At 39.3% G+C, this 25,462-nt stretch overlaps 1 protein-coding gene across 1 annotated transcript in view; it reads right to left on the bottom strand.

The window, feature by feature from the left end:
• Positions 1-16,046, bottom strand: part of MYO7B (myosin VIIB) — an 85,288-nt gene extending 69,242 nt beyond the window's left edge. Inside the window, exons 1-10 of the mRNA XM_063306921.1 lie at positions 15,999-16,046; positions 11,512-11,625; positions 10,770-10,922; positions 9,137-9,321; positions 7,580-7,701; positions 4,687-4,829; positions 4,482-4,595; positions 3,639-3,792; positions 2,104-2,180; positions 1,752-1,871 (exon numbers count right to left, since the gene is read on the bottom strand). Coding sequence (XP_063162991.1) covers positions 1,752-1,871; positions 2,104-2,180; positions 3,639-3,792; positions 4,482-4,595; positions 4,687-4,829; positions 7,580-7,701; positions 9,137-9,321; positions 10,770-10,922; positions 11,512-11,625; positions 15,999-16,016 — 1,200 coding nt within the window. The 5' untranslated portion in view covers positions 16,017-16,046. The remainder of the gene's footprint in view (positions 1-1,751; positions 1,872-2,103; positions 2,181-3,638; positions 3,793-4,481; positions 4,596-4,686; positions 4,830-7,579; positions 7,702-9,136; positions 9,322-10,769; positions 10,923-11,511; positions 11,626-15,998) is intronic.
• Between the last annotated feature and the right edge of the window lie 9,416 nt (positions 16,047-25,462).

Genomic DNA, 25,462 nt, shown 5'->3' with positions numbered 1-25,462 from the left:
ATGCCCAACCCACAGAGATTAAAAATATATTACACAGCTATCCAATAAAAGCCTATTCATGCCTGCACTAGAAACACCTGGAGAAGCAATCAGGTCCAGAAATTTTTAATTGTCATAGTGATGGTACAATATTTGGCTACAGTTCTAGAGACTGGCCAGGAGGTAGCATGTGGTTGCCATATGAGAGAGGTCTAAAAAGTTTGTAATTAGAGGCAACATAAACTCTACCCTCTGAAAGTGGCAAAGAGGACATTTCAGAGGCACATGTGCTACCCCCTCAGTTTTTAAAGTCTGAGCAAATACACAAATGCTCTTGATAGGTAATACCTTTGTGTCTGCCCAATAGCGCCTTTGAGGTACTGCTCAATTTGGTCGTTATTGATCTTCCAAATACAGGGGTGGTGAATACACCACCCTGCTTGGTGAATACAAGCATCTTGATTTTCATGTGGTTGGTTTCTAGCATTTTACATTGTCAGTAGGATGCTGACGCATGAAGGGTATGTCACAGCTCTACTTACAATATTACAGCATCATCAGCATATAGCAAAATGGAGATTGGTTTACTTGTCAGAGAAGGATGAAATTCAGCTCTGGTAAGGGCCTGAACAATATTACGATACAAAAATTGAATAATAGAGAGGGCAGGATAATCCCTGTTTAATTCCCTTAGAAATTGGAATAGAGTCAATCAATTTTCCACTATTTGACCTCCCTTGCAGTCCCTTCATGCAACATCATATAGGTAGTCTTCGCTTAACTACGGTAATTGGGATCAACAACTCCATCACCAAGCAACACGGTCGTAAAGCTCAATATCGTGTGAATGTCAACTTACAATGGCAGTTGTGGCAGTTCCAGTTGCCATTGTTAAGTGAATCCCACACAGTTGTTAACCACATCACGTGATCATCATTTGCGACCTCCAGCCGGCTTCCCCATTGACTTTGCTTGTCAGAAGCTGGCAGTGAAGGTTGCAAATGGTGAACATGTGACCGTGGGGACATTGAGATGGCTGCAACTATGAGGACCAGTCATAAGTCTCCTCATTCAGCACCATCGTAACTTTGGATGGTCACTGAACGAGTGATTGTTAAGTGAGGACTACCTGTAAGTAGTTAAAAAAGCCAGCAATTGATGGAGGAAGCTGCTAGTTTTTGCCACCATCTCTCATGAAGGATTAGATCAAATGCTGCTTTCAGATCTATGAAAATAGCATAAAGAGCACTTCCAGAAGGGATTGTATACATCACAAAGAGGTGGAGGGGTGTGATACATTGATCAGAGTTAGATTTTATGCAGTAAATAGTTCCACTAACATAAAGAAAATGGATAAATTATATCACCAAGGGCAGAAGTAATGGCTAAGCAGAGACAACTGGATCTTTCTAGATAGCTCAGAAACATGAGGCTATTTGAGACACACTTTTTTAAAAAGATCAAACGGAAATACAGGAATCACATACACAATGACACTAAAGAGCCTTGGAGATACTTGAATATTAATTAATTGGTAATATAATAAGTTTTCATGGACCAAAATCTATTTCATCACATGGAAATCAATATGAGAACAGCACAGTTCCCTAGTATTCACACAAAATTTTGGGGACCAGTGGTTGGGTGGAAGAGCCCTCAACTAACATGGGTGCCTTCTGCAAACAGAATATCTTGGGTTTCTATTCTTCAGCTTTGAATACAAACATATCCCTAGAGAAACATAACTGAAAAAACAGTGCTGTCTCCTTTACCTTGGCAAAGGCATCTCTCACATCAGCTGCATGAGCCACACTTAAGGGCATAGAGACACTTTCCCCTCGGATGATGATGGAATGGTTTGTAAGGCTCTTCTGGAGTTCTCTAGAATCCACCTGTAGGAATTGATATTGCACTGGATGATTTTATATATCCATAGCATATTTATCAAGGAAGAATAGAGCTATATCTAATGAAGGAATAGAGAAACTTATTAATAGGAAACAGAAACAATACCATCTCTCCATCAAACTTACTGCACAAGATTGTTTGCAAGAATAAACTGGGGAGGGACTGTTCTAAATTCCCTGGAGTAAATGTAATAAATATAATAAAGAAAGCCAATACCTCCAGTAGTTTGGTTGCAGTGGAAAAATGTACAGAATCGAGAATATGACAGCAGTCCAAATTGTCATACACAACACCTAATTATAGAAAAACAGTAAGTCTTAATAAGTATTACAAAATAAAAAATGCAGCATTTGTTTGTTTTATTCCATTCAGGAGGCAGTTGTTTGGCTAAAGTAAAGAACAAAGAAGAACAAAAATTCTAGTTTCTGTAAACATTATAGTGTTCTCCTATTCAATAATATTATGCATTATCCTGAACTGAAACTGGAAGTTCTTATGTTGTTCTTTTAATGTAAAATTAAAATATGTAAATGTGGGCATTACTTAAACAATGATACATTATGACACAGGAAATCCTTTGAAAAATATTTGTTATCTTCTCTCAATCACTGTTTACCTTTAAAGTGAAGGGGAGAAATCCTATCTGAAGAGGTTCAGATTTGAAAGAGTTAAAGGAAAAAGCTAAATCTGATCTGTCAGTCAAATTGAATCTGTCAATCTATGTCATGGGTAGAGACAATTCAAGCCCAGGAAATCCAAAAGCTGAAAAGCCAGCGAGGATGCTTAAAGATTTCCCTCCACAGATGAGCTTTTAAAAGGCAAAAACATCTCCATGTTTTTATATTTCATACGAAGAAGGGCATCTTTTCTCAGATGGGCTCCAGACAAGTAAGCAAAGAAACCCAATCTGGTAGAGGATAGGAGAACGAGGAAAAATGTAGCAGTCGAGGGAACAGTGAAAATAGATGCAGACCAGGATTTTTTATTTGTTTTATGGAATGATCTGAGCTGTTGGGAGTTATATTCTCTTGTTTCTGTGTGTGATCCTGGCTGGGGAAGCAACAAGCTGAGAGAAACCATATCAAATTGGCTATATAGGGTTTTTCTTTTCCTTTATCCCTTCGTCCAGTAGTAACTCCCTACTCATGATATACATAACAAAAGCTTGATTTTCTTTACCTAATGAGCATTCTCATTCTGAAAGGGCTTTAGTTTCTTCCTGTTCAGCTAAGCTACTGAGAAGTCAGAAGAGATATAACACTTTCTTCCCCACAAGTATACCCCTGCCTGGATTTTTCTCTGGAATAAAATGGTGGCAGTGTACCAAAAGTGCTCTCCCTAAGAGTATGGGAGGGTTATAGGGGAAGGGTTTAGAGATCTCATCCCAGTTTCTCAGAACTTGCCCTGTCTTGTGAATTCAAAGCCCCATTGCACCTTGAAACCATCCTGTCCTTCCTAATTGATCTGAGGGGCAGCATTGCTACTCCCACATACAATGGCTGGTTTATCAGCATTTTTTTCCTCACTAGGAAAACAAGACCACTGAGAAAAAGAAAAAGATGGGGAAAATGGCTGGCTGATACTTCTTTCTGCTTCTCTACTGGCCAGCTGAATAGAGCAGTGGTCTACTCAATTCACTCAGGAGGAAGGTGAGGTCATTGTGCAGAAAAGCTGTGAAGATTTGGGAAGGAAAACATAACGGTGTGAAAGTGTCCCATATGTCTGTAAATGTGCACACGCACTGGGCTTACCTTCAAATTCTACATTTCCTAGATGCAAAATGGCTGCCAGCAATTTGCTTATGGTCCATTGCTCAGAATCAGAGAACATGAGAATTTTCATAGCTGAGCATATATGAGCATATTCCTTGGCATCATTACGGCCTTCACAGAAAGTGCATTTGCCCTGCAAGTCAGCATAGCAATAATGCAAGAGATCTCTTTCAAATACAACAATATGCATAATATAAAGAAACTCAAAATGCCTATATCTAGTACTTTAAAATAAATGAAAACTCTTATTTTTAAATGCTGTGAGAGGAAAAAGTAATTAAACACACAGACACACAAACTTCTATAGAAAAATTACACATGAAGAATTACAGGGGGTCCTCACTTACTGACTACAATTAGGTCATAAAGTGAAACATTACATGACTTTGCCAACTTACAACATTTATGGCTGTGGTCATTGAGCATGACATCACGTGACTATGACTTGTGACTTCCTGCCAGCTTCCCCATTGACTTTTCCTGTTGGAAGTCAGCTGTGAAGGCTGGAAATGGCAATCATGTGACCATGGGACACTGCAACCATCATAAATGCCCACTGATTGCCAAACACCCAAATTGCAATCATATGACTGCAGGGATGCTGTGACGGCCACAACTTCATATATCTCTTTTTCAGCACTGTTGAAACTTCAGATGGTGGCTGAATGAGCAGTGAGGACTATCTGTAGTTAACTGTCTTCTTCCCCATCACAAAACAATTTTTACAGAAAATACATTGGAGCACAGCTACACAATTCTGGATGGAATGTTCAGGACCTGAGAAAGTGCCCATTGTCACATATCCAACTTTTGATTCCTTACCATAGTTAGGTAGGTATACTCTGAAGTAGTGCCAAGATTCAACATTTTTTTCTGTTCCAGATTCATCCCCACTAACATGCAATAAAATATGTGATAATTTCTTTCATCAGGAGCCTAAAACAGTAGAAAGTCCACAAAAATGTAAATAGTAGCAGAAACAGAAAAGCTGCCCAATGAAATAGTATTTCTTAGTATATATCTTTACCTGGCGACACACTCGAGACTTCTCCAGAAGGAACTGTTCTATCCGAGCTCCTTCTATTACACCATTTTGGTTGAAGTGAATGTCAATGTATTTCCCAAAGCGGCTTGAGTTATCATTTCGAATTGTTTTAGCATTGCCAAATGCTGTAGGAGATGAGGCAATATTTATTTATTTATCGATCACATTTATATGGCCACCCATCTCATAATAAGCGACTCTGGGCAGCGTACAACAATCAATAAAACAAAAAAATAAAAAATAAAAGCAATCATTATAAAAATATAAGAACTCATTATTAAAATGAAAAAAAGCTATAAAAATTTTAAAATATACAAATCACATGGAGACAATAATGGAGCCACAATATTTCACAATATTGTGAAACAAAACCAAAAAGGTATACTCTATTGTAGCAATGCTGGGGTTCAGAGGATAGAAAGCTGGAGGTCCCCAACCTCCTCTCCCAGAAGCGCTCACGCCCTGGTCCCACCTCCTGTTTTGGGACAGCAGCTTGATAGTTGCTGCTGCCACCACATGTCTTACAGGAGACATCGCACTGACGTCTATGCCCTAAACCCAGCAGGCAAGAGATACGGGATTTCACACTTTGTGCTGACTTTCTGGTATTTAAGAGGTCAAAATGCAAAAGTCGAAATAGTTCCAATAGTATCCCCTCCTGGCTATGTAGCATAGAGGCATGGTGATTAGAGGATTCAGCACTTCCTTCTCATCAATTATTTATTTGGAGATAAAACCAATTTATCAAGGGATACATAGACTCAGGCTTTTTTAAAAAAAGGAAAATATAACCACCTTTAAAAATTAAAATGCAGTTATCTTCTCTGGTACGGAAGAAGATAACCACAGAGCTCCCAGATCACAATAATATGGCAGCTTGCAAATTAAAGAAAGGAATCTCCGAAAAGAAACTGGCGAGGGATTCAAATCACAGAACGATTCTAAGGGGAAAATTGTATCTTATGAATATAGCTTGAAATATGAATGAAGGCTGAAATTAAAATCCACTTCCATAATTCATACAGAGAGATAAAGAAAACCAGACTTACTGCAACACAGAAAAAAAGAAATCAAATCCTAGTACAAATTCCTGGCTGCCCATGTGTATTTCTACATGCCTGAAACAAATGGTCTTCTGCTTCAATTTTCCAGACTTCATTAGAAACTATAGAGGACAATGGAAGTCCTATTCCTTTACCAAGCCTCTTTCCATGGACATCTTCATTTGTTTTTAAAAGACAAAACTATCTCTCATAGAAGGAGGGACTGGGGTAATCCAACTCTGTATGTAGCCAACAGCCATCTCTTACTCATAAGGATGTGGATTGTGAGCCACAGTCTGGCATGCAAGTGACATTCACTACACCTGCAGTATCTGAAATCATTTAAAACACTGGGAGTTCTTCCAGATAAAACTACTGCTAGCACCAATACAGATTTTCTGCTGTAAGCAGAACTGAGCTGGCTTTCCACTTTGGTACTAAAAAATGCCCTCATCAACATGCAATGTTAAAACAAGTTCTAAAATATTTCTACATTTGAAGACCTAAATCAGAGGGGCAAAATTTCTAGTGGGCTGAGGGCCACATGGGAACATGTACAAAAAACGGGAGGATCATCAAGTAAAGAAATTAAACATATACACACATACAGGCATACTCATACAGAACTCATAAATATTATAGAGAGTAAGGAAGATGGCCTTGATGGAAATATGCAAGAACCACTACCTAGGCAAAAGGGCCTGAAACATTTTTAAAGACCAGGACAGTGAGGTAACATTTTGAAGCAACTCAGGCAGATACCTCTCTAATTCACTGGAGTATAAGAAGGGGCAGGGTGGGGGGGAATAAAGCACAATCAGACTTGCAATTCTGTTTTATTGCCAATCTCAACAAAAGCAGTTTTAGCCTTCGTGTGGATTTGATTTCCTGGTCTGGTCTACCTAGTGGGGCTGACAAATATATACATATATAATATTTCCCGTGCTTCCCAAGCTATGTTAGTATTACTATTAGCAGTAGCAATTGTATTAATACTACTACTATTACAGAAGGGAGGAAAGCTGGATCTGAGAGAGCGATCATAGGCAGAGAGGGACAGATAGAGTAGCACAGGAACTTGGCTGAGGAGCACTGAATCCTTGGCTGACATGGCTCCAATGCTAGGAAGGGCAGAGGAGGACTGATCCCTCGCTGAAAGGGGGATACAATAAATATAGAAAGGCTGGATCCACAGCAGGAGGTAAGGCAGGAATGTACAAAGGGCAAAATTTGGGAATAAGAGATGATTTCTGGGGTGGGGTGGCTCAGAAGTATTTTCAAAGCAATCCATGATGATCATAACTTCTGACTTGAAATGCTGTAAAGTATGGAAAATCACCACCCTGTTCCAAAATGTTCTAAGTTTGGCAGCAACAAAAATAATCTCATCCTTGTTCCACACAAAAGGTGAAAACAACAACAACAACAGCTGTAGTCTGGCAATGAAACTGTCTGACAGTTTCATCCCTTCTTTTGTCTGGGCTGCTTTTTTTCTCAACCTGGCTCAAAAACTAGAAGACTGAGGAAATGGAGCCACGGTGTCTCAAAACCAAACCAAACCACACCACAGTTCTGCAACCCGTTCAACTTAGAACTACATCAGCTCAGTCCTCCAGCACTGCTGATGTCTGGAGTTGTTTCAAACTGGCAAAAAATCCTTGCATGGAAGTGCCCTTACCCAACTGGATTTCAAACTAGGGACTGAAAGCCAAGGTCATCTTTCTAATACTGTTATTAGAAAAATGAAATATGCTGTAAGAGCAAGATGATTTTAAAAAAGGATGTAAAGCAAAGGAAAGTTCTCAATATTTCGCCTTCCTAGTGAGTCCTACCTTCCAAAATGGGATTGGCCTCTAGAATCTGTTGCTCGATCCAGGAATGTTGACCACTAATAACAGCTAAGAACTGCAACATTAATTTGGTGTTTTCAGTTTTCCCAGCTCCAGACTCTCCACTGAAATACATTTTGTAAATCTAGTTAAATCAATTATCAGAAGTATTAACCAAACAGAGTTATTTATTCTTCCCCCACCCCACTTTTTAAAAAAAATAATATTGATTAAATCTTTGAGAAAGAAAAGTGAACTTTATTTTCTACCACAGCTGCATGCTTCCAAAATAATTAATAAAAAGTGTTTTGGAATATGAACACAATTACATAACTTTGCTAGAATACCCACATCTTTTCCAGGCTTCCATACAAATCTGTAAATAGATGTGTCTACTTAATGAGTTTTGTGAGGTGACTGCTTTAAAGATATGCTGTGCTTGCACTCCCAAGTATTCCCTGGTAACTTTTCAGAATTATTTTCAAAGCCTGCACAGGCCTACTTTCTACCATCACACTTGCAGAACTGTTTACTTTCCATATAATTATTATTTCTATTTCTCTATTAATCCTCTACTTATGTTTTGATTTTTTGCCACTTCCTGTTTTAACTTTACATTTATATAGGCTATATGTATCACCCGCTGAACCAAACAATTTAATGAGAGCCAGAGGTGTCTGCAAAGACAATCAGTGCCTTCAAAATAGTAGGTGCAACTAGCTGATCAAAGTTGCTCTCCTTCTTAACATGTGTTGCACGCACTGCACACATGTAAGAAAGGAACATCCAGTCACACTAACCCTTTTGAAGCCAGTGATCATTGCTGCGAATGCCCCTGATCAGAGCCAATCTGATGAAAAGAATAATGCTGACACTTGTTTTCCCCAACAAGATTTTTTCTAAATAAAATTGGGTGAGGTTTGGGTGAGGCTAGAAGTTCTAGAGAGCCTCGTGTGGTGCAGAGTGCTAGGCAGCAGTATTGCAACCGAAACTTTCCCCATGACCCAAGTTTGATCCCAGTGGAAGTTGGATTCTCAGGTAGCCAGCTCAGGTCGACTCAGCCTTCCATCCTTCCGAGGTTGGTAAAATGAGTACCCAGCTTGCTGGGGAAGATGATAACTGGGGAAGGCAATGGCAAACCACCCCAATATAGTCTGCCAAGAAAACATCGCGAAAGCGGCATCCCTCCAAAGGGTCAGACATGACTTGGTGCTTGCACAGGGGACCTTTCACCTTTCACTCAGAAGTTCTAGACCAGTGTTTCTTAACCTCAGCAATTTTAAGATGTGTGGACTTCAACTCCCAGAATTTCCCAGCCAGCATCCCACATTCAACTCTGGGAGTTAAGGTCCACACATCTTAAAGTTGCCAAGGTTGAGAAACACTGTTCTAGACCAATACATATATTTGGAGAACATCAGGCTATTTATGCCACGGAAGCAAGATGCTATCTTACTTGTTCTCAAATTGGTTTAATTCTTCTTCTATTTCTTTCCTCCAAGCTTTTTAAATATTTCACAGTACTGGCACATTGTTTCCATCACATTATTTGCCCCTTACCTAATGACGGAGCATTGATCTTTCTTATTCCTCATCATGTTGAAATAACAATTATCAGCAATGGCAAAGACATGAGGAGGTAGTTCCCCAATTCTCTTGTTGTAGTAGAGCTGGATTTGTTCCATGGTATATAGTGGCAGCACTTGATATGGATTGATGGCTACAAGGATAGAGCCTGTGTAGGTCTAAAAAGTTAGGCTAGTGGATACATGAACCTCAGAATACGTTATGAGTTTTCAAATGAAATACCAACATCAATCTCAAAATAGATTACTGATATGAATCTTCACAACATTCTTATCTTATGTTCTTTATGAAATACATGAAATTATAGGTGACTATATTAGGAAAAGTAGAAACTGTATGAAGTAGAATGATTAAATATAAAGTATATAACACTTCTTTAGAATATTCAGTATTTTTATAGTGATGAAAAATGTGATCATATTTTTAAAATGTGATTATATTTTAAGTAATTAACGTACTGAAGTTAAAATCACTGGAAGAAATATTAACAATCTCAGATATGCAGATGATATCACTTTGATGGCTGAAAATGAAGAGGAACTGAGGAGCCTTATGATGAAGGTGAAAGAAGAAAGTGCAAAAGCTGGCTTGCAGCTAAACCTTAAAAAAAACCAAGATTATGGCAACCAGCTTGATTGATAACTGGCAAATAGAGGGAGAAAACGTAGAAGCAGTGAAAGACTTTGTATTTCTAGGTGCAAAGATTACTGCAGATGCTGACTGCAGTCAGGAAATCAGAAGACGCTTAATCCTTGGGAGAAGAGCAATGACAAATCTCAATAAAATAGTTAAGAGCAGAGACATCACACTGACAACAAAGGTCCGCATAGTTAAAGCAATGGTGTTCCCCATAGTAACATATGGCTGCGAGAGCTGGACCATAAGGAAGGCTGAGAGAAGGAAGATCAATGCTTTTGAACTGTGGTGTTGGAGGAAAATTCTGAGAGTGCCTTGGACTGCAAGAAGATCAAACCAGTCCATCCTCCAGGAAATAAAGCCAGACTGCTCACTTGAGGGAATGATATTAAAGGCAAAACTGAAATACTTTGGCCACATAATGAGAAGACAGGACACCCTGGAGAAGATGCTGATGCTAGGGAAAGTGGAGGGCAAAAGGAAGAGGGGCTGACCAAGGGCAAGATGGATAGATGATATTCTAGAGGTGACGGACTCGTCCCTGGGGGAGCTGGGGGTGTTGACGACCGACAGGAAGCTCTGGCGTGGGCTGGTCCATGAAGTCACGAAGAGTCGGAAGCGACTGAATGAATAAATAAAATTAATGTACATGCTTTGTACATTAGCAATGCGATTATAAGTGTTACATTATTATTGTTTATGTAAAATGGATCTACATTTTTGTATACTTTTTAGAGGATTTGAATAAAGTGTTTGAAGGGTCTCAGAATACATCACATTTGCAAAGTGCATATATTTGTAAACAAATTAGTCTGTAGAAGTTTAGCTTGTTTTTGAAAGCCTTTTTTCTGTATGTGATTTTGTTTCCTAGCAAAAGAAAATATATAATTCTCTCATTAGAAAGAATTTTTTAAAAAAGGGCTTCAGAATCTGGATTGACTACATATTGTTATTAAAGAATAAGTCTTACATAGATTTTGTTCTCTTTATACCGGATGAGTAGGTTGTGTACCATGCCAGCTTCATTCATCTCTCCAAGATGTATCATATCTTCCACTCCTTGGATGGAGGCAGCATCCATTGGTCGCACTGTGCTAATGTTTTGAGCTGTGATCCAGTGTTCCTTAAACACAAGTACATTTAACTGTCTGGATTTCATATACTAGCTTAATCTGCTCATGAAAATAGCTTTAGACTCAGGCTATAGATAGCATTGGGACATTATCTGAAAATATTGCAGTTAAAAGCATGATATGGGGTTCTGGTTTGTCCCACTACACTGCGTAACAGCTGTTTAATTTTGGTTATGAATCCTAGAGCTTTGTCAAATCCAAAGATGTGGCTATACAGCTGAATTCAAACTTCTAGCTCTGGGATGCATAAGTATCAAATGTGAACGATGCTCCAAAACACCTCCCAAAGCTGCTGTCAAACTGTAATTTTTAAAATAACAGAAGAGGAAAATTATTAAAGACGTGGGAAGAACTCCTATTAATCGCATGTAATTAATTTGCATTACATTAATTGAAATACAAGTTTAAATGAAATCACATTTACCTTTTGATTGGATCCCCACTTTTTGGAACCGAGCACCAAAACACTCCACTAAAAGTCCAAGTGTGATCTTGAGCCTTAAAAAAATTACACATTCCTCCAGCTCTTAAGTCCTGTATACCACAACTGAATACAGACTAAAGTGTTAATTAGCCTACCTTGCCTTCATTGTCCTCCAGCAAGAGCCGTCCCAAGTTAGATATCTTGACAACTGCCGCAATGGGCACATTAAACTCCTTGCCTGAAAGTGATTCCAGCCATACATGATCACCCTAGAAGAAATAATCATCTATAAAAGATCTGATGATTTTCCTTGTTCTTATTTATTTGCTTTATATGCAGCCAAATCCAACAGATTTACAATAGCTTTCAATCAAAATGAAACATCAGTAGCAGCCACATATGTAAATCCTGCCCCCAGAGGTGAGGCTAGCCCCATTGCTCATGGGCTTCCGGAGGAATCTGAAGACCTGGCTCTGCCACCTGGCTTGGGGTGGGCAGGGGAGTCGTCATGTTTGGGGATGGCTAGTGCCCTAGAATGCTTGCCACGCACAAGGACTGAGTTAGATCATCTGCCATTTGGATCTTATTTTTTGTATATTTATTGTCTACTGTGTATTTTTATATATTGTAGTTTTATATAATACTTATATTGTATTATCTATGGTTTTATTGATTAATTTGTTGTAAACTGCCCAGAGTCCCTCTGGTGGGAGGAGATGGGTGGTGACAAATTTGATAAATAAACCATACCCAGTCAACGAAAACATTGAACAGGATAGTTCTACTCATGCACAGTTAAACTCTAAGAGCTTTTATCAGGAGAATTTTGCAGCACCTTCAAAAGTTATTTATTAATAAAAGCTTATGTTAGTAGTCCAAAGAGTGAGCGTGCTGTCCAAGCGGTTCTTGTAGACAGAGAGCTGGGGAACTGTCTAGAGAGTAACAGAAGGCAAACACTGGAGTCTCCAATGGTATAGAGAACCTGCTGAAGTTTATTCTCCCCAGTCCCTTGAGTATTCAGGGGCTGGTCTTGAAAACAGACTCTTTGGGACCTAAGCAGTTCAAACTAAGAACTCAAAAGTAATATTCAAAATAAAGTGCCTAACCAAAGAGATAAACTGTTCTGGCAAAAGCTGTTTGAGGTTTCTTCTCCTACTCTTGCACAAATAGTCTCAGTAAGCCTTCCAGCTTCAGCTGTGGGCATATAAGCAACTCCTTACTTGTGTAGTCTCTGACTTCTTCCCTTCCCCAGCTCTCTTCTCTCCCTGGGCAAGGAGTTGAGTCAAAGCCAGGCAGCATAGAAGGGTGGGAATTTGTTTGTACTTAGGCCTGATAAGGGTAATTCAGCAGGTACTTTCTCTGTAGATTTCCCAGTGTTGTCCCCTGGCATCTGTTGACTTCCTCATCCTTCTTTTCCAACACCCACACCTGCTCCTTCATCAGAGCAGCCTTTATGCTAAGCAGGCACTGAGTCATTTTAAGGCTCATCTTAAATCCTAGTCCATGGCATTGGATGTAATGAGAGAACTTACTTTTCTACATCTCTTGCATCTGCACAGAACAGGCCAGTAATGCTTTTTATTATTAATTATTTAATTTATTTATTTTCTATCCTGCCTTTATTATTATTATTTTTATAAATAACTCAAGGTGGTGAACATACCTAATGCTCCTTCCTCCTCCTATTTTCCCAACAACAACTCTGTGAGGTGAGTTGGGCTGAGAGGGAGTGACTGGCCCAAAGGCTTTTTTTGATACTGTGTGACATCTCTTCCACCAAGATGTTAGAGAAGAGCAGCCAGAGCCTCACCTTGAGCAATTCTCATCAATTTTGCAGTGATACAATTATTACAATGTAACTCTGGCAATCATTTGTCCTGTCAATATGGATTTTTTTGCAGCTTGTACAACAGAGACGATATATATGTGAAAAGACAAGAGTCACTATCTGCTTGCTTGACTCTTGCCCCTCCTGACTGATTAAATCTGCCAGACTATAAGGGAGGTTAAGGGAGTTGATCCTGCTTGAGGGTGGCATGTGATCCCTGCCAGCTTACAGATATAAGACCTTTACTAAAAAAAAGCCCTCCCTTGACTAGGAAGATTTTTGTAATTATAGTCCAGTGTCAAATATTCCATGCTTGGGTAAAACGATCAAGCAACTGGTGGTCTTGCAGCTCCAGATACATTTGGATGAAACAGATTATCTGGACTTATTTCATTTGGAGTTTCATCCAGGTTATGATACCAAGACTGCTTTTGATATTTGTTCTTTGTGGAACATGGCCAGATTCGCCATCTTGTTCTGTATCTTGTCTTTATCCTATTTGTTTTTGTTAGCTCTGTTTTTTTAAACTCTATTGTATTGTATGCAATGGAAATGTGATTCCTGCTAGTTCTCCTGGACCCCTTGGTGTTTTTTTATTACTAGCAAGTATAATATCCTTCTGGGTCATCTGGTGGGGTTGGACCTTGGGGGCACTGTTTTGTAGTGGTTGCAGTCTTTCCTCTTGGATCATGTTGAGAAGGTTCACCACTGACCAATGGAATCCCACAAGATTCTATCTTGTTCCCCATGCTGTTTACCATTTACATGAAATCACTATGGAAGGTATAGTGAATGGGGAGAGATCTCATCCCAAGGGATGTTTGTTAACTGAACAGGCTTTCCCAAGGAACTGTGGGAGAGTGCAGTAGGGACTGTGGGAGACGAATATAGGAACTAGGTTATAGAAGTCAGAAAGACAAGTCACCATATGCCATGCATGTGTATGAATGCAGATCATTCATAGTTGCCATCAATATTCTGATGACTTCCAGTTCTACTGCCTCTTATCATCTAACTCGAAGGAAGCAATCATACCCTTGAATATCACCTAATCTTGCTAATAGATGGGATGAGAGATAAGGATTAAAATTAAATTCAGACAAGGATGAGGATGCAGTTGTGAGAAGTTCTTGATCCTCAGCTGTCACTGAATTTGTAAGAAACAACTGTGATGAGAAAGGAGTTTGCACAGCTAAAACTACTGCACCAACATCAGCCCTTCTTGAGCCAGGCATTCGTTGTTGTTTATTCATTTAGTCGCTTCCGACTCTTCGTGACTTCATGGACCAGCCCACGCCAGAGCTTCCTGTCGGTCGTCAACACCCCCAGCTCCCCCAGGGACGAGTCCGTCACCTCTAGAATATCATCCATCCATCTTGCCCTTGGTCGGCCCCTCTTCCTTTTGCCCTCCACTCTCCGTAGCATCAGCATCTTCTCCAGGGTGTCCCGTCTTCTCATTATGTGGCCAAAGTATTTCAGTTTTGCCTTTAATATCATTCCCTCAAGTGAGCAGTCTGGCTTTATTTCCTGGAGGATGGACTGGTTTGATCTTCTTGTAGTCCAAGGCACTCTCAGAATTTTCCTCCAACACCACAGTTCAAAAGCATCTATCTTCCTTCTCTCAGCCTTCCTTATGGTCCAGCTCTCGCAGTCATATGTTACTACGGGGAACACCATTGCTTTAACTATGCGGACCTTTGTTGTCAGATGAGCCAGGCAGACTTGCTGACAATTATTCATGCCTAGGTTACAATCCATCTTCACTGCTGCAACACACTCTACGTGGGGCTACTTTTGAAAAGTATACAGAACTTGCAATTGGTATAAAATGCAGTGGACAGGCTGCTTACTAGAGCAAGGTACAAGGATGACATCATGTCTATACAGAAAGATCTACACTGCGTGGTCACTGTCTACTGAGCACAACTTTGGTACTGACCTTTAAAGTCTCAAATGGCTTAGCATCTGACTAGTCCTCCCTCTAAGAACTACCCAGTTACTTAATCAGCAGGAGACACTATTTTGAAAATGCCCCCCTACAGAAGCTTTCTGCTATGCAGGGTATGAAACATACTTCTCAAGGAGGTGTGCTTGGAACTTCTCTTTCAGTATTAAGAAAAATGGCCAAAACACATTTTCGTCATCAAAACGAAATTAATTTCGTTTGTTAATTGAGTTTAAATGTGTTTATTATCATTTTGATTTTACTGTAATTTTGTTTGTTTGTTTTATTGTTGTAAACCATCTCAAGCACTTATATAAGCAAATGGTGGAGTATTATGTGTGTGTTTAAAATTATATATTTTGTAAAAGGGAGGATCAATCCAAGTACAATTAATTTTACATACAAACACTTTATGTTGAAAGAAAAGAATAGTCTAACCTAGGATAGCAAGATATCACCATGGACTAATACTGGGAAGAAGCATTCTGTTTGCAAGTGGGTGAAAATTCTAAAAATTCAAAGGCACATAAAGGTTCAAATAAGAAAATACTGTTCTTTTTCTTTGCTGGGTCAATTGTTCTGAAATTCTTTGTCCTCTCAGCCAGCTGCACCACAGTGTGTTCATTTTTAAATTTCTTCCTAGCCTTCTGTATACTACTTCTGGAGAGCTACTGTGTGGAGGAGGGAAGGAAAAGGCCTACCTTCATTAAATACATATGACTTGAATTTCAACCTGTAGATTCCCCAAGCAGCATTTGGTTAAGTAAAATAACAATAAAGAAATATATAGCTTTTTGTCAGGCCTAGCTTAGATTTCAAACAGCATGTTATTTAATATATGTCATGAATACAAACATGTATAGACTTACAGGTTGAAGAACAACCATCTTGCTTTAACAGGGTGATATATGCAGCCTGTTTTGGGGGAAAAAAGCAGGGGATGGGGGTGAGGAATAGAATAAAAAGATTAAATATTTCAGCAAAAAACATGAACAAAAATCCAGAATTCTTGAGTAGGTTATAAGTTTAGATTTAGGACTAGTATGCATTTTTCCTATGAAAGACAAGAGAGTGTTAGATGATACTGAAATAATGCCTAGTAAATTTATATAAATCAAAATTATTTACCCCGATTCTAAATTATCTTATATAACTAGATCAGGCTGAAATAAGTTGATTTATCCTCTGTTTTAAAAGCAACTTGATTCAAAACTCAGATATTGCAAGTCCTTCTGAAACAGCTGACAAAAGGACACCAACACTTCATTGACACTAAGCCTTGGAGGTTTACTGAGTAGCATATTGAATTGGAACAAAACTTTTCAATTTTTTTTGCTAAACTGTAACATCTTTGGGCAATTTGCAGCAGGACTTTATCTTTCACTTCCATTTGAGAAATGATGACAATAATAAACATGGAGAAAGATGACATGCTTTATTAAAACATTTAAGGCAATTCAGCACTACAACCTAAGCCGCTTGCCTCCCGTGCAGCTCCCACCTGCTTCTTAAGTCACCTTCAGAAGTTCCAGTCCAGACTACAATGGTTGGCAATGGGACCAGGCTGGTGCTCAGTCCAAACTACAGCCATTGCAAGGCCAGTTGGTTGTTCCCCTGCTTCTTGCTGTTCCCATCTGTGCAGGGAGAGCAAGCTCTGCAGGCAGGTCTTGTGTGGTCTGGTCTAGGTCTACCAGTGCCTGTCTTTCGTACTAGAGCTTGTTCCCTCCTTACTAGTCCCTGTGCTTTTCCTTTGGTTTCCCAGATGTTTGCACACACAAATGCCTTCACTCCTCCCTTCCCGCATTATCTCTTTTTACTTTAATGCAGCTTCTTTCTTTTTTTTTTCCCTTTTGGTACCATCATAGCTCTGCAACAGCGATCAAAGCAGCAGGGAATGGTCGTTCTTTTGAGCTTACAGTACATTCCTCTGTAGCACCTTGATAGCTTTGTAGTAAAGGTAAAGGTTTCCCTTGACGTAAAGTCCAGTCGTGTCCGACTCTAGGGGGCGGTGCTCATCTCCGTTTCTAAGCCTTAGAGCCAGCGTTGTCCGGAGACACTTCCGGGTCATGTGGCCAGCATGACGACACGGAACGCCGTTACCTTCCCGCCGAAGCGGTACCTATTGATCTACTCACATTTGCATGTTTTCGAACTGCTAGGTGAGCAGGAGCTGGGACTAGCAACGGGAGCTCACCCCGCCGCGCGGTTTTGAACCGCCAACCTTCCGATTGGCAGCTCAGCGGTTTAACCCGCAGCGCCACCGCGTCCCGTTACACCCCGATAGCTTTGTAGCAAGGAAGAAATGATAGTTCAGCTTCATAGAAACAAAGTACTAAACCTCCAAGGCTTAGTGTCAATGACCTGTCGGTTTCCTTTTGTCAGCTGTTTCAGAAGGACATGCAAAGTACAAAACAAAGTATATTGCAACCTAAAGATGTTTTTAAAAAACATAGAAAAGGGAAGGGAAGCTTTGCAGTACTGTAGGCAAAGGGTGGGAAACACAGGAAGCATTCTTTACTCAGCCTAGGCAAAAACATTAAGGGAGAAGTAAGCACTGAGTGGAGCATGAGCTTCCAGGGTTGAGAACAGAGCAGGTCCGCAACTGTCACCCGGGGTCACCCGGGCAAACATGGATTCCATGCCCATTTTGGCACCCCCAGCTCTCATTCTGGTGCCCCCCCCCCCCAGTGCTCATTTTGGCATCCCCCCAGCAAAGTGCCCGGGGCACATGCCCCGCTTGCCCCCACTCCCAGCTGTGGCCCTGGAACAGAGCATTGACTTAATGGGCTATTGACCACAGAGAACATAGCAGCCAGGCACCCTAGGACAAAATGGCTGCCCAGGGCAGGGACCAGCCACTAGAAGTGAGGAGACGTGCCAGGGTCTGCAGCCAGTTGGAGCTGGGTTGCTCCTGAAGGAAATGAAGTGCTGGAGACTGTCTCCTCTGAAGGGCTTAAGATGGCTCAGATCAGAAAACAGCAGTTTGAAGCAAAGCTGGAAAGCATGGGTGTGGAGTGCATTTGTAGTGGGCTGAGAGTGGGAGGCGGATGTCATCCATTCCCGCATTCAGGAAGTGGTGAGTGGCCCGTACTGGCAATGGGCCAAGCAGAAAGTACAGATCTGCCCTTCATGAAATATTAAGAGAAACCTTACAGCAGCAGGAAGAAGAAATCTAAATTTTAGTGCTATTTCCCAGATGTTATCTATTCAGTGCCATCTATCCTCTTTCAAGAAGCAGTATATTCTTTCAAAAGTAATTATATACTACTTCCTTGTATTTGCTCTGTGTAACAAGAAGGCAAAATTATTTGGCTTCCACAACCCCCACAATCATATTTACACTCCAAAATACTTAATTATGCAATATACTTTTACCAAATGTTGTTTCTGTGTGATAAAAATTATTAAAGGCAATAGTCAAAAAATATTTCCACCATCATTTTGATTACTACTGCTGTAAGTTGTCAGGGTCGAGATAGTGGAGGCCACGAGTCTTAGGCCCTTCCAGAAGATGCAGTGCTTTGGCTCATCACTCTCAGCTTTCAGCATTTGTGTCAAGAATACCTGCTCTTGCAAAGCATGTGGTCCCCAGCTGCTTTTTGAGAATATTCTAAAGTGCTGTGCTTCTCTTCACTTCTGATACAAGGCTGTGCTGTAACCACAGTGGTTGAGATTACAACTTCAACTGAATTTAGAATTTGAAGGTCAGAAATGCAAACATTTTTTTAAAGCTGCTATGTGTACTCCATGGTTAAATAAGTATGTAGTACCTTATATCCTCAGTATTTATTCTAAATATTCATACTCAAGAGTGATGAGCCAAAGAGTGACTTTTGCAGAGACAGAGAAATGTGGGTATGTCAGGGGTGGGGCAGGCTTCTACTTAAAGCCTTTGGACAAAATATAATTATGATAAAAATGCATTTCAGAAGCCACAAGACAAAATATGGACATTTGTCCAAAATTTATCTCATTATTTCACACTTAAAATCTCCTAACGTATTTGGTAGAATAACTATTAACAAATAAATCAACACTGAGTAGAAAACCAAGAACCATTTTTTTAAAATTCCTTTCTTGACCCAGAGTCTTGGGATATTTTTCCTCCAGGCCCACATATGTGACGTTATCAAAAAAAAAAAAAAAGTGGTAAAGTTCAATTTAATTCCCATATGTTTAGTGTTAAGGAAGCTCATGACCTGACCATATAGCCTTAGGCGTAATGTAACTGACAGTCAAATAATGCTTGTATTAAAAATTAATAAACCCCAAAATTTAGAGGACTCAGCCTTAACTCTTCACATTAGAGAACCTTCAACAATTTTATCCCAGCACTTGTATTTGTCCTCAAAGCAAGTGGCTGCATCTGTACAGTATAAATTGATAAAATACCATAGAAGCCATTTACAATGATGGTTTCCAAGTAACAATCTCTCCATTTCTGGATCATACCTTCAACAAGACACAGTGAAGAAAAGACCAAAATCACATTACCTACCCTAGAAGTTATAGCTTAGTTCCAGTTCTCCATTTCAGGGAAAGCATGTGTTAAGAAAGAAGAACTATGTAGAAAACCCTGGCAGAGAATCCATGGAAGAACTCTGTTCTGAAAAAGAGAGCTGTCTGTTCCATGAGGAAGTCAGGAAGTGGCTGAAGTCCTTTCATGGTTGTTTATTCTAGGACTTTGCCCCTAGTTCAGAGTATCTTCCATTTTTGCAGCTGGCATTTTAATTGGGTGAGATCAATCAACAACTGATTTTATAGTGCTCAGCAGACTATCTTGGCAATATTTAGCTCCTCATGGAAAACCAAGATTCATAACATATAAAAATTATTTCAGAAGAAAAACTGAAGCCCTGGTTCTTATACATCATGATTCAAATGGGAGGGTGGAAGGAGGTTTTCATTAAAGAGCTTGGAAGATGCTCTTTCTTCCCATGTACATCTATACTGCAGTATGGCTGCAAAATGGTAAAAAGAGGAAGTCCCCCTTCCACACCCACACCTTCTATGTTCTTGGTTAGAAGCCAAGGTAGATCTTCTGGAAGATACAGGTTTTTCTTTGTGTACTAGCTGTAAGGAACAAGGACAGAGATGACTTTAGTGAAGGTATGTGGAGACTGGTAGCAAAACATGAATCAAGCCCAGGAAGGGAAGATGATGTTAGAAAGAAACTTAAAGTGATCCTGCCTTGAGTCTCTTTGGTATAAGAGGGACGGAAGAGAAAATACCACCAGGCTTTCACCATTCTCTTACTATAGCCTGCATATCAAATAGAGTTCCAGTATTGCTTGTGGAGTCCATTTCCTTATTTGGCTATCCTGAAGGGCTAAGCAATTTAAAAAATGAAGTAGAAAAAAACCCCCTGCAAAGTGAATGTATTCCTACTCAATACCCTGTTTGCTTTGTACCATCCAAAATGAATCTATGATGATAAGCAGTGTAATGGGCACAGCCTAGGAAATGGATGGCAGTTTTCAAAATGCCACAAGCACAAAACTTCTGCATTTTCTTCCTTTATCTGGAAAACATGGAACTACCTTTCCGGGGAATCAACAAGTTGTTAGTAAAAAAATCAAGAAAGTTCCACCCTTATGAACTTAGAAATAAATTGGGTATTAAAGTAAATATATCCAATTGTCCAGCTTGTTGTAATATAATTTTCTTTTCCCTTTCAGTAAATCTAGTTAAAGACAATTCTGAGATTCTTGCTTCTTGGTTTTAAGAGCTGCTAAGAGCTTGACAGTTAAAAGGCTGTGTTGGTCACTATACCTGTTATGTTTATGAGAAGACGTTATGAAAACCTAGTTGAATATAATAGTCATAATAATTTCAGTACTGTATTAAGCAATTTGTTGATTATAAGCTTTATCAATTAAGTTATTTTTTATTTACCAGTTAACTTTTTCAAGCACAGAGAAGGTAATAAAAAATCCATGGTTAGCAGGTGCCTTCCCAAAAGAGTAATTCATTCTTATTTTTCACAAAGGAAGGAAAACTACTTTTGATATGGTGCCTCCAAGAAATCACATGAAACACAAGAAAACAGTCCTGGAATTAGCCTTGTGCATTCATGAACAGCAGTCAGGTTATGGTTTAAGTTTTTTTTCTTCAGAAACCTTATGAATAAGAGCACATAAACAGGTTTAGCTATTGAGTAAGACTGAAATAATTAACCTATTACAATTTTTAGTCAAGTGATAGTTCTATTTAAAACCCATTCCAAATGCCACATTATAACTCTTTATTTGTAATATTTGCCTTTGTATTGTTTGCTTATGTTTTCCATGTTTTTCATTCATTGTGCTAGTGTTAAATGGAGGTTCTAATTATATTTCAATAGATGAATTTAAAAGCAAACTTGCATATTAAAAAAAGTCTGTAATGTCATGTTGCAATGAAATTAGCCAACAGTTTCATTAGACAACTCTGTAGTAGATATATTTGAAAGTGTAATTACTAGTGATCAGATGAATGAAAACTCATTTATACCACCATCCGTCAACTATATAATGCTGAGCAACTTAATTTTGCTGTTCTAGAGAACAAGTTTCTTTGTGTGAACATACATGGATAGAACTTCTCAGAAGCGTCTTAATTAATAGCCTGCCCACTGGATTAAAGAGTTTAAATAGCACACGGGTCTTACACAGCTCTTCTTTCATGAAAATTAATAACCTTGTAGATATTCTTCTGTCACACAGGCTATGAAACGGTATAAAGCTGTCCCAATCACAGCTCTGTGAGCCCTGGAGTTCTGCAATCCTGGATATAACATCACTGCAGCTTAATGCTAACTTTAGATGACTGGATGTACCTTTTGCCTTCTGCAACTTCCCATTAACCATCATTCTATATCCAGTCAGAGTTCTTTTTTTTTCATGTCACTGTCTGCTACAATTAAATTTAAAAACCATTGGTAGGGGATATTGGAGAGGGAAAGAGAGGAAGAGAGAGACTAAAATAAAGATCTCTAGTATTTTCTCAATAATCTCAAACATTATATCATTACCATATTCATGCCTCTGTGAAAATAAAGTCAAAATAGGTTATCACCCAAGTACCTGAACATAAATACTGCCAAGAGGGGCTTCTTACCCTGGATGTTACAAGGTAGGTCATCCTTTCCTGCTGTGCAATCTTATTACAACCTACGTGATCCGTTCATCCCTCTTTTTGGGACCCAGCCAACAAAGCATTAAATGCATACACTGAATCTATTTTGTACCAAGTCCTGGCTCATCTAATCCAAGCAAATATTCATGCACACACACAACAAAGAAACAATGTATCTATAAATATTCATATGCATATTAGATTGTATTCCTGAGCATATAGGGTAGTCTCTCTTTGCTTAAACATTTTTTAAAAAATTCTAGGGTACCACATCATATTATGTACCGTATGTTAGGAGAATGGGTTGTAATGGATAGGGAGATGAGTAACCCAATCCTTCCTAATAAGCATTTGGGGCAATAATTGGAATTCTAATAAAATCAGAGATGGATCACTGGGAGTGCTTTGTTGCTTGCATGAATTTCACTGCCAAATCCCCTGTACTGGTACATGCACAAACCTATCCTTGTTTCTGCAGAGAAGCTGGACAGAATACCACATATGCCAGAAAGATGTAGCATATCAAGAAAACACTTATTCCCTTATTATAGAGGAGTGTATTTGACTGTTTCCTAAACTAGATAGGGAAGAATATGCATTGAACGTTTCTGGTGCTTTGCCAGGTAATACAGCTCGTTTTAGATTTGGATCTCAAAACTAACCATTGATATCAAAAATGTAAACAAAATACTGAAGCTGTAGCCTGAATGATTTAGGATATGATACAATAGAATTTCCATACTATCAAGCATGTCCCTCTGCAGTACATTGTGAGAATAGCATTTGGAGGTACACTTCTCCAAACTTAGCAGCTGCACATTGCAGCAAACCAGTTTACTATTACCATGATTAATGGCTTGTTACACGCATACACACAAAGGATGGGTTTATTCAATGTTCAGCAGGATGATGCCAAACATCTTTCTCCTTTCCATTAATTAATGCCAGAGCTTCAGCAGACATCCTGAACCATCAATTTGGATTAATAAATGTGGGTAATCTTGATCCAGAAAATAGGGGGGCTTATGTGGCCAAATCTATCTTCATTGCCAAGCTGATGGTAAATGCATTCTTCTCATAAATGACCAGGTTCACATATATGGAGTATTCTCCATATACTCCTGGAGCTATCTGTGTTCCTGGATGAACAGAAGCATCTATCACAATAAATGTTTTACAACTTCAACTGGTACCCTATTCACAGTCTTTTCATGTATATAAATTATTGTGATAGATACTTTAGTATTTAGAGCAGTGTTTCTCAACCTTGGCAATCTTAAGATGCATGGACTTCAACTCATGGCTGACTGGGGAATTCTGGGAATTGAAGTCCACACATCTCAAAGTTGCGAAGGTTGAGAAACACTACTTTAGAGGATGTCCTGCTACATTTTCTGTCCCTATTTTAGAGCAGTCAGGTACAGAATCAAGCATTATTTTCCCTTCAAGGGCACTCTTATGAAACATTGTACAAGGAATTTATCTGTAAACCAAACATTTTAGATGCTTATATGCTTTCATGCATCAACTGAAAATATTTTGGCTTAGCTGCACTTTACATGAATACTTCAGTAATTGTTTATCATAATTTTATGCAAAGCAAACCTTTGTCCTCTGAACAAACCACTTAGGCTTCAATTGGATTTTTTTTCTCAGGCATGTACCAGACTGCAACCTAAGGCTTTAGTCCTATACAAATTACTCAGGAATCAGTCCCATTGAGTATGGTGGGATTTGCTTCATTTATATGATCTGTTCTACTATTTGTTCTTAATGTTACTTGCTTGTAACTTGCTTATTGTACGTTTTTATTTTTTACCTTTGAATTGTTTACATGGCCATCAGAAAGCAGGAAAAGACTATTTTAATAAACACGTTTAATTTCATCACACTTATTACTTCAAATATTCCTCTGTTGACATTCTATTCAGCTCAACAATGGCAAGCTTGTATAAAAGATGCACATAATGAATGTGTCTTGAATTTTTTGTTTTGTTTTTCAAGTTACATATTTTTTTACTTTTTATTTATTTGATAGATTTATATCCCAATTTTTGTATGGGAGCTCAAGGTAGGATACTAAGTATTCTCTCTTATTATTTCCCACAACAATGATCTACACAATACTGCAGTTATGGAGGATATGTGGGCGGAGGGATTCATTTCTGGTGATGTAAACGCAATCTGAAATCCTTTAATACATGCTCCATTTGAATGATGATCTGTGGATGGTGGCACTGAAACACATTAAAAAAGGGGGGGGGATTTTCATCATGCATCATGCCCACCATTTTGATTTGATTTTTTGGAGCCCCATCCATGGGTACCCCTGCTACATCACTTGGAAGCACCACCATCAGAGATGTGTGGTGAAGTACCACCGTCAGTACAGTGGCCACAACCAGACAGAAATAACTTTGTAACTGTGTGTTCTGTGTAACCTGGAATCTCTTTGCAGCACAGTTGCCTCTAAATCATGAGTAGACCAATATCAACTTGTGATTTGTTTGGACACTTATATGGGAAATTTATGGGAATTATACGACCAGCTCTATATTTTTATATTTTCTTGATTAAATTTTGCCACCGCCCATCTCCCCCCAAATGGGGGACTCTAGGCATTTTACAACACAAATAAAAACATTGAAATACCATAAATAAATATAAATACAAATATAATATTAGAGATACAGTATAAAATCCAGATGACAATACCCGTTGGACTATCACTCATGTGTATCTAAGAGGCCATTTTAGGGCACTAACCATCTCCAGGGATGATTACTCCCCCTCCTTCCCCAAGTGAAGTGGCAGAGCCAGGTTTTTAACTGTTTTCGGAAGACCACAAGAGATGGAATCTGTCTTATCTCTGGGGGAAGGATGTTCCAGAGGGCGGGAGCCACTGCAGAGAAGGTGTGCCTCCTGGACCCCACCAGATGAAATTTTCTTACAGACGGGGTCCACAACATGCCCTCTCTGCATGATCAGGTGGGACAGGTAGATGTAATAGGGATGAGATGGTCCCTCAGGTACCCTGGACACATGCCATGAAGGGCTTTAAAGGTGATAACCAACACCTTGAATTGCACCCGGAAGCAGACTGGTACCCAATGCAGCTCACGAAGCAATGGCGTAATGTGTGCTGATCTAGGCACACCAACAATTGCTTGTGTGGCTGCATTTTGGACCAGCTGTAGCTTCCAGATACTCTTCAAGG

Source organism: Candoia aspera, chromosome 6 (assembly GCF_035149785.1).
Source record: "Candoia aspera isolate rCanAsp1 chromosome 6, rCanAsp1.hap2, whole genome shotgun sequence".
In the NCBI taxonomy this organism is placed as follows: Eukaryota; Metazoa; Chordata; class Lepidosauria; order Squamata; family Boidae; genus Candoia; species Candoia aspera.
The sequence above is the reverse complement of the archived record's forward strand: the minus strand, read 5'-3'. Positions and strand labels throughout refer to the sequence as shown.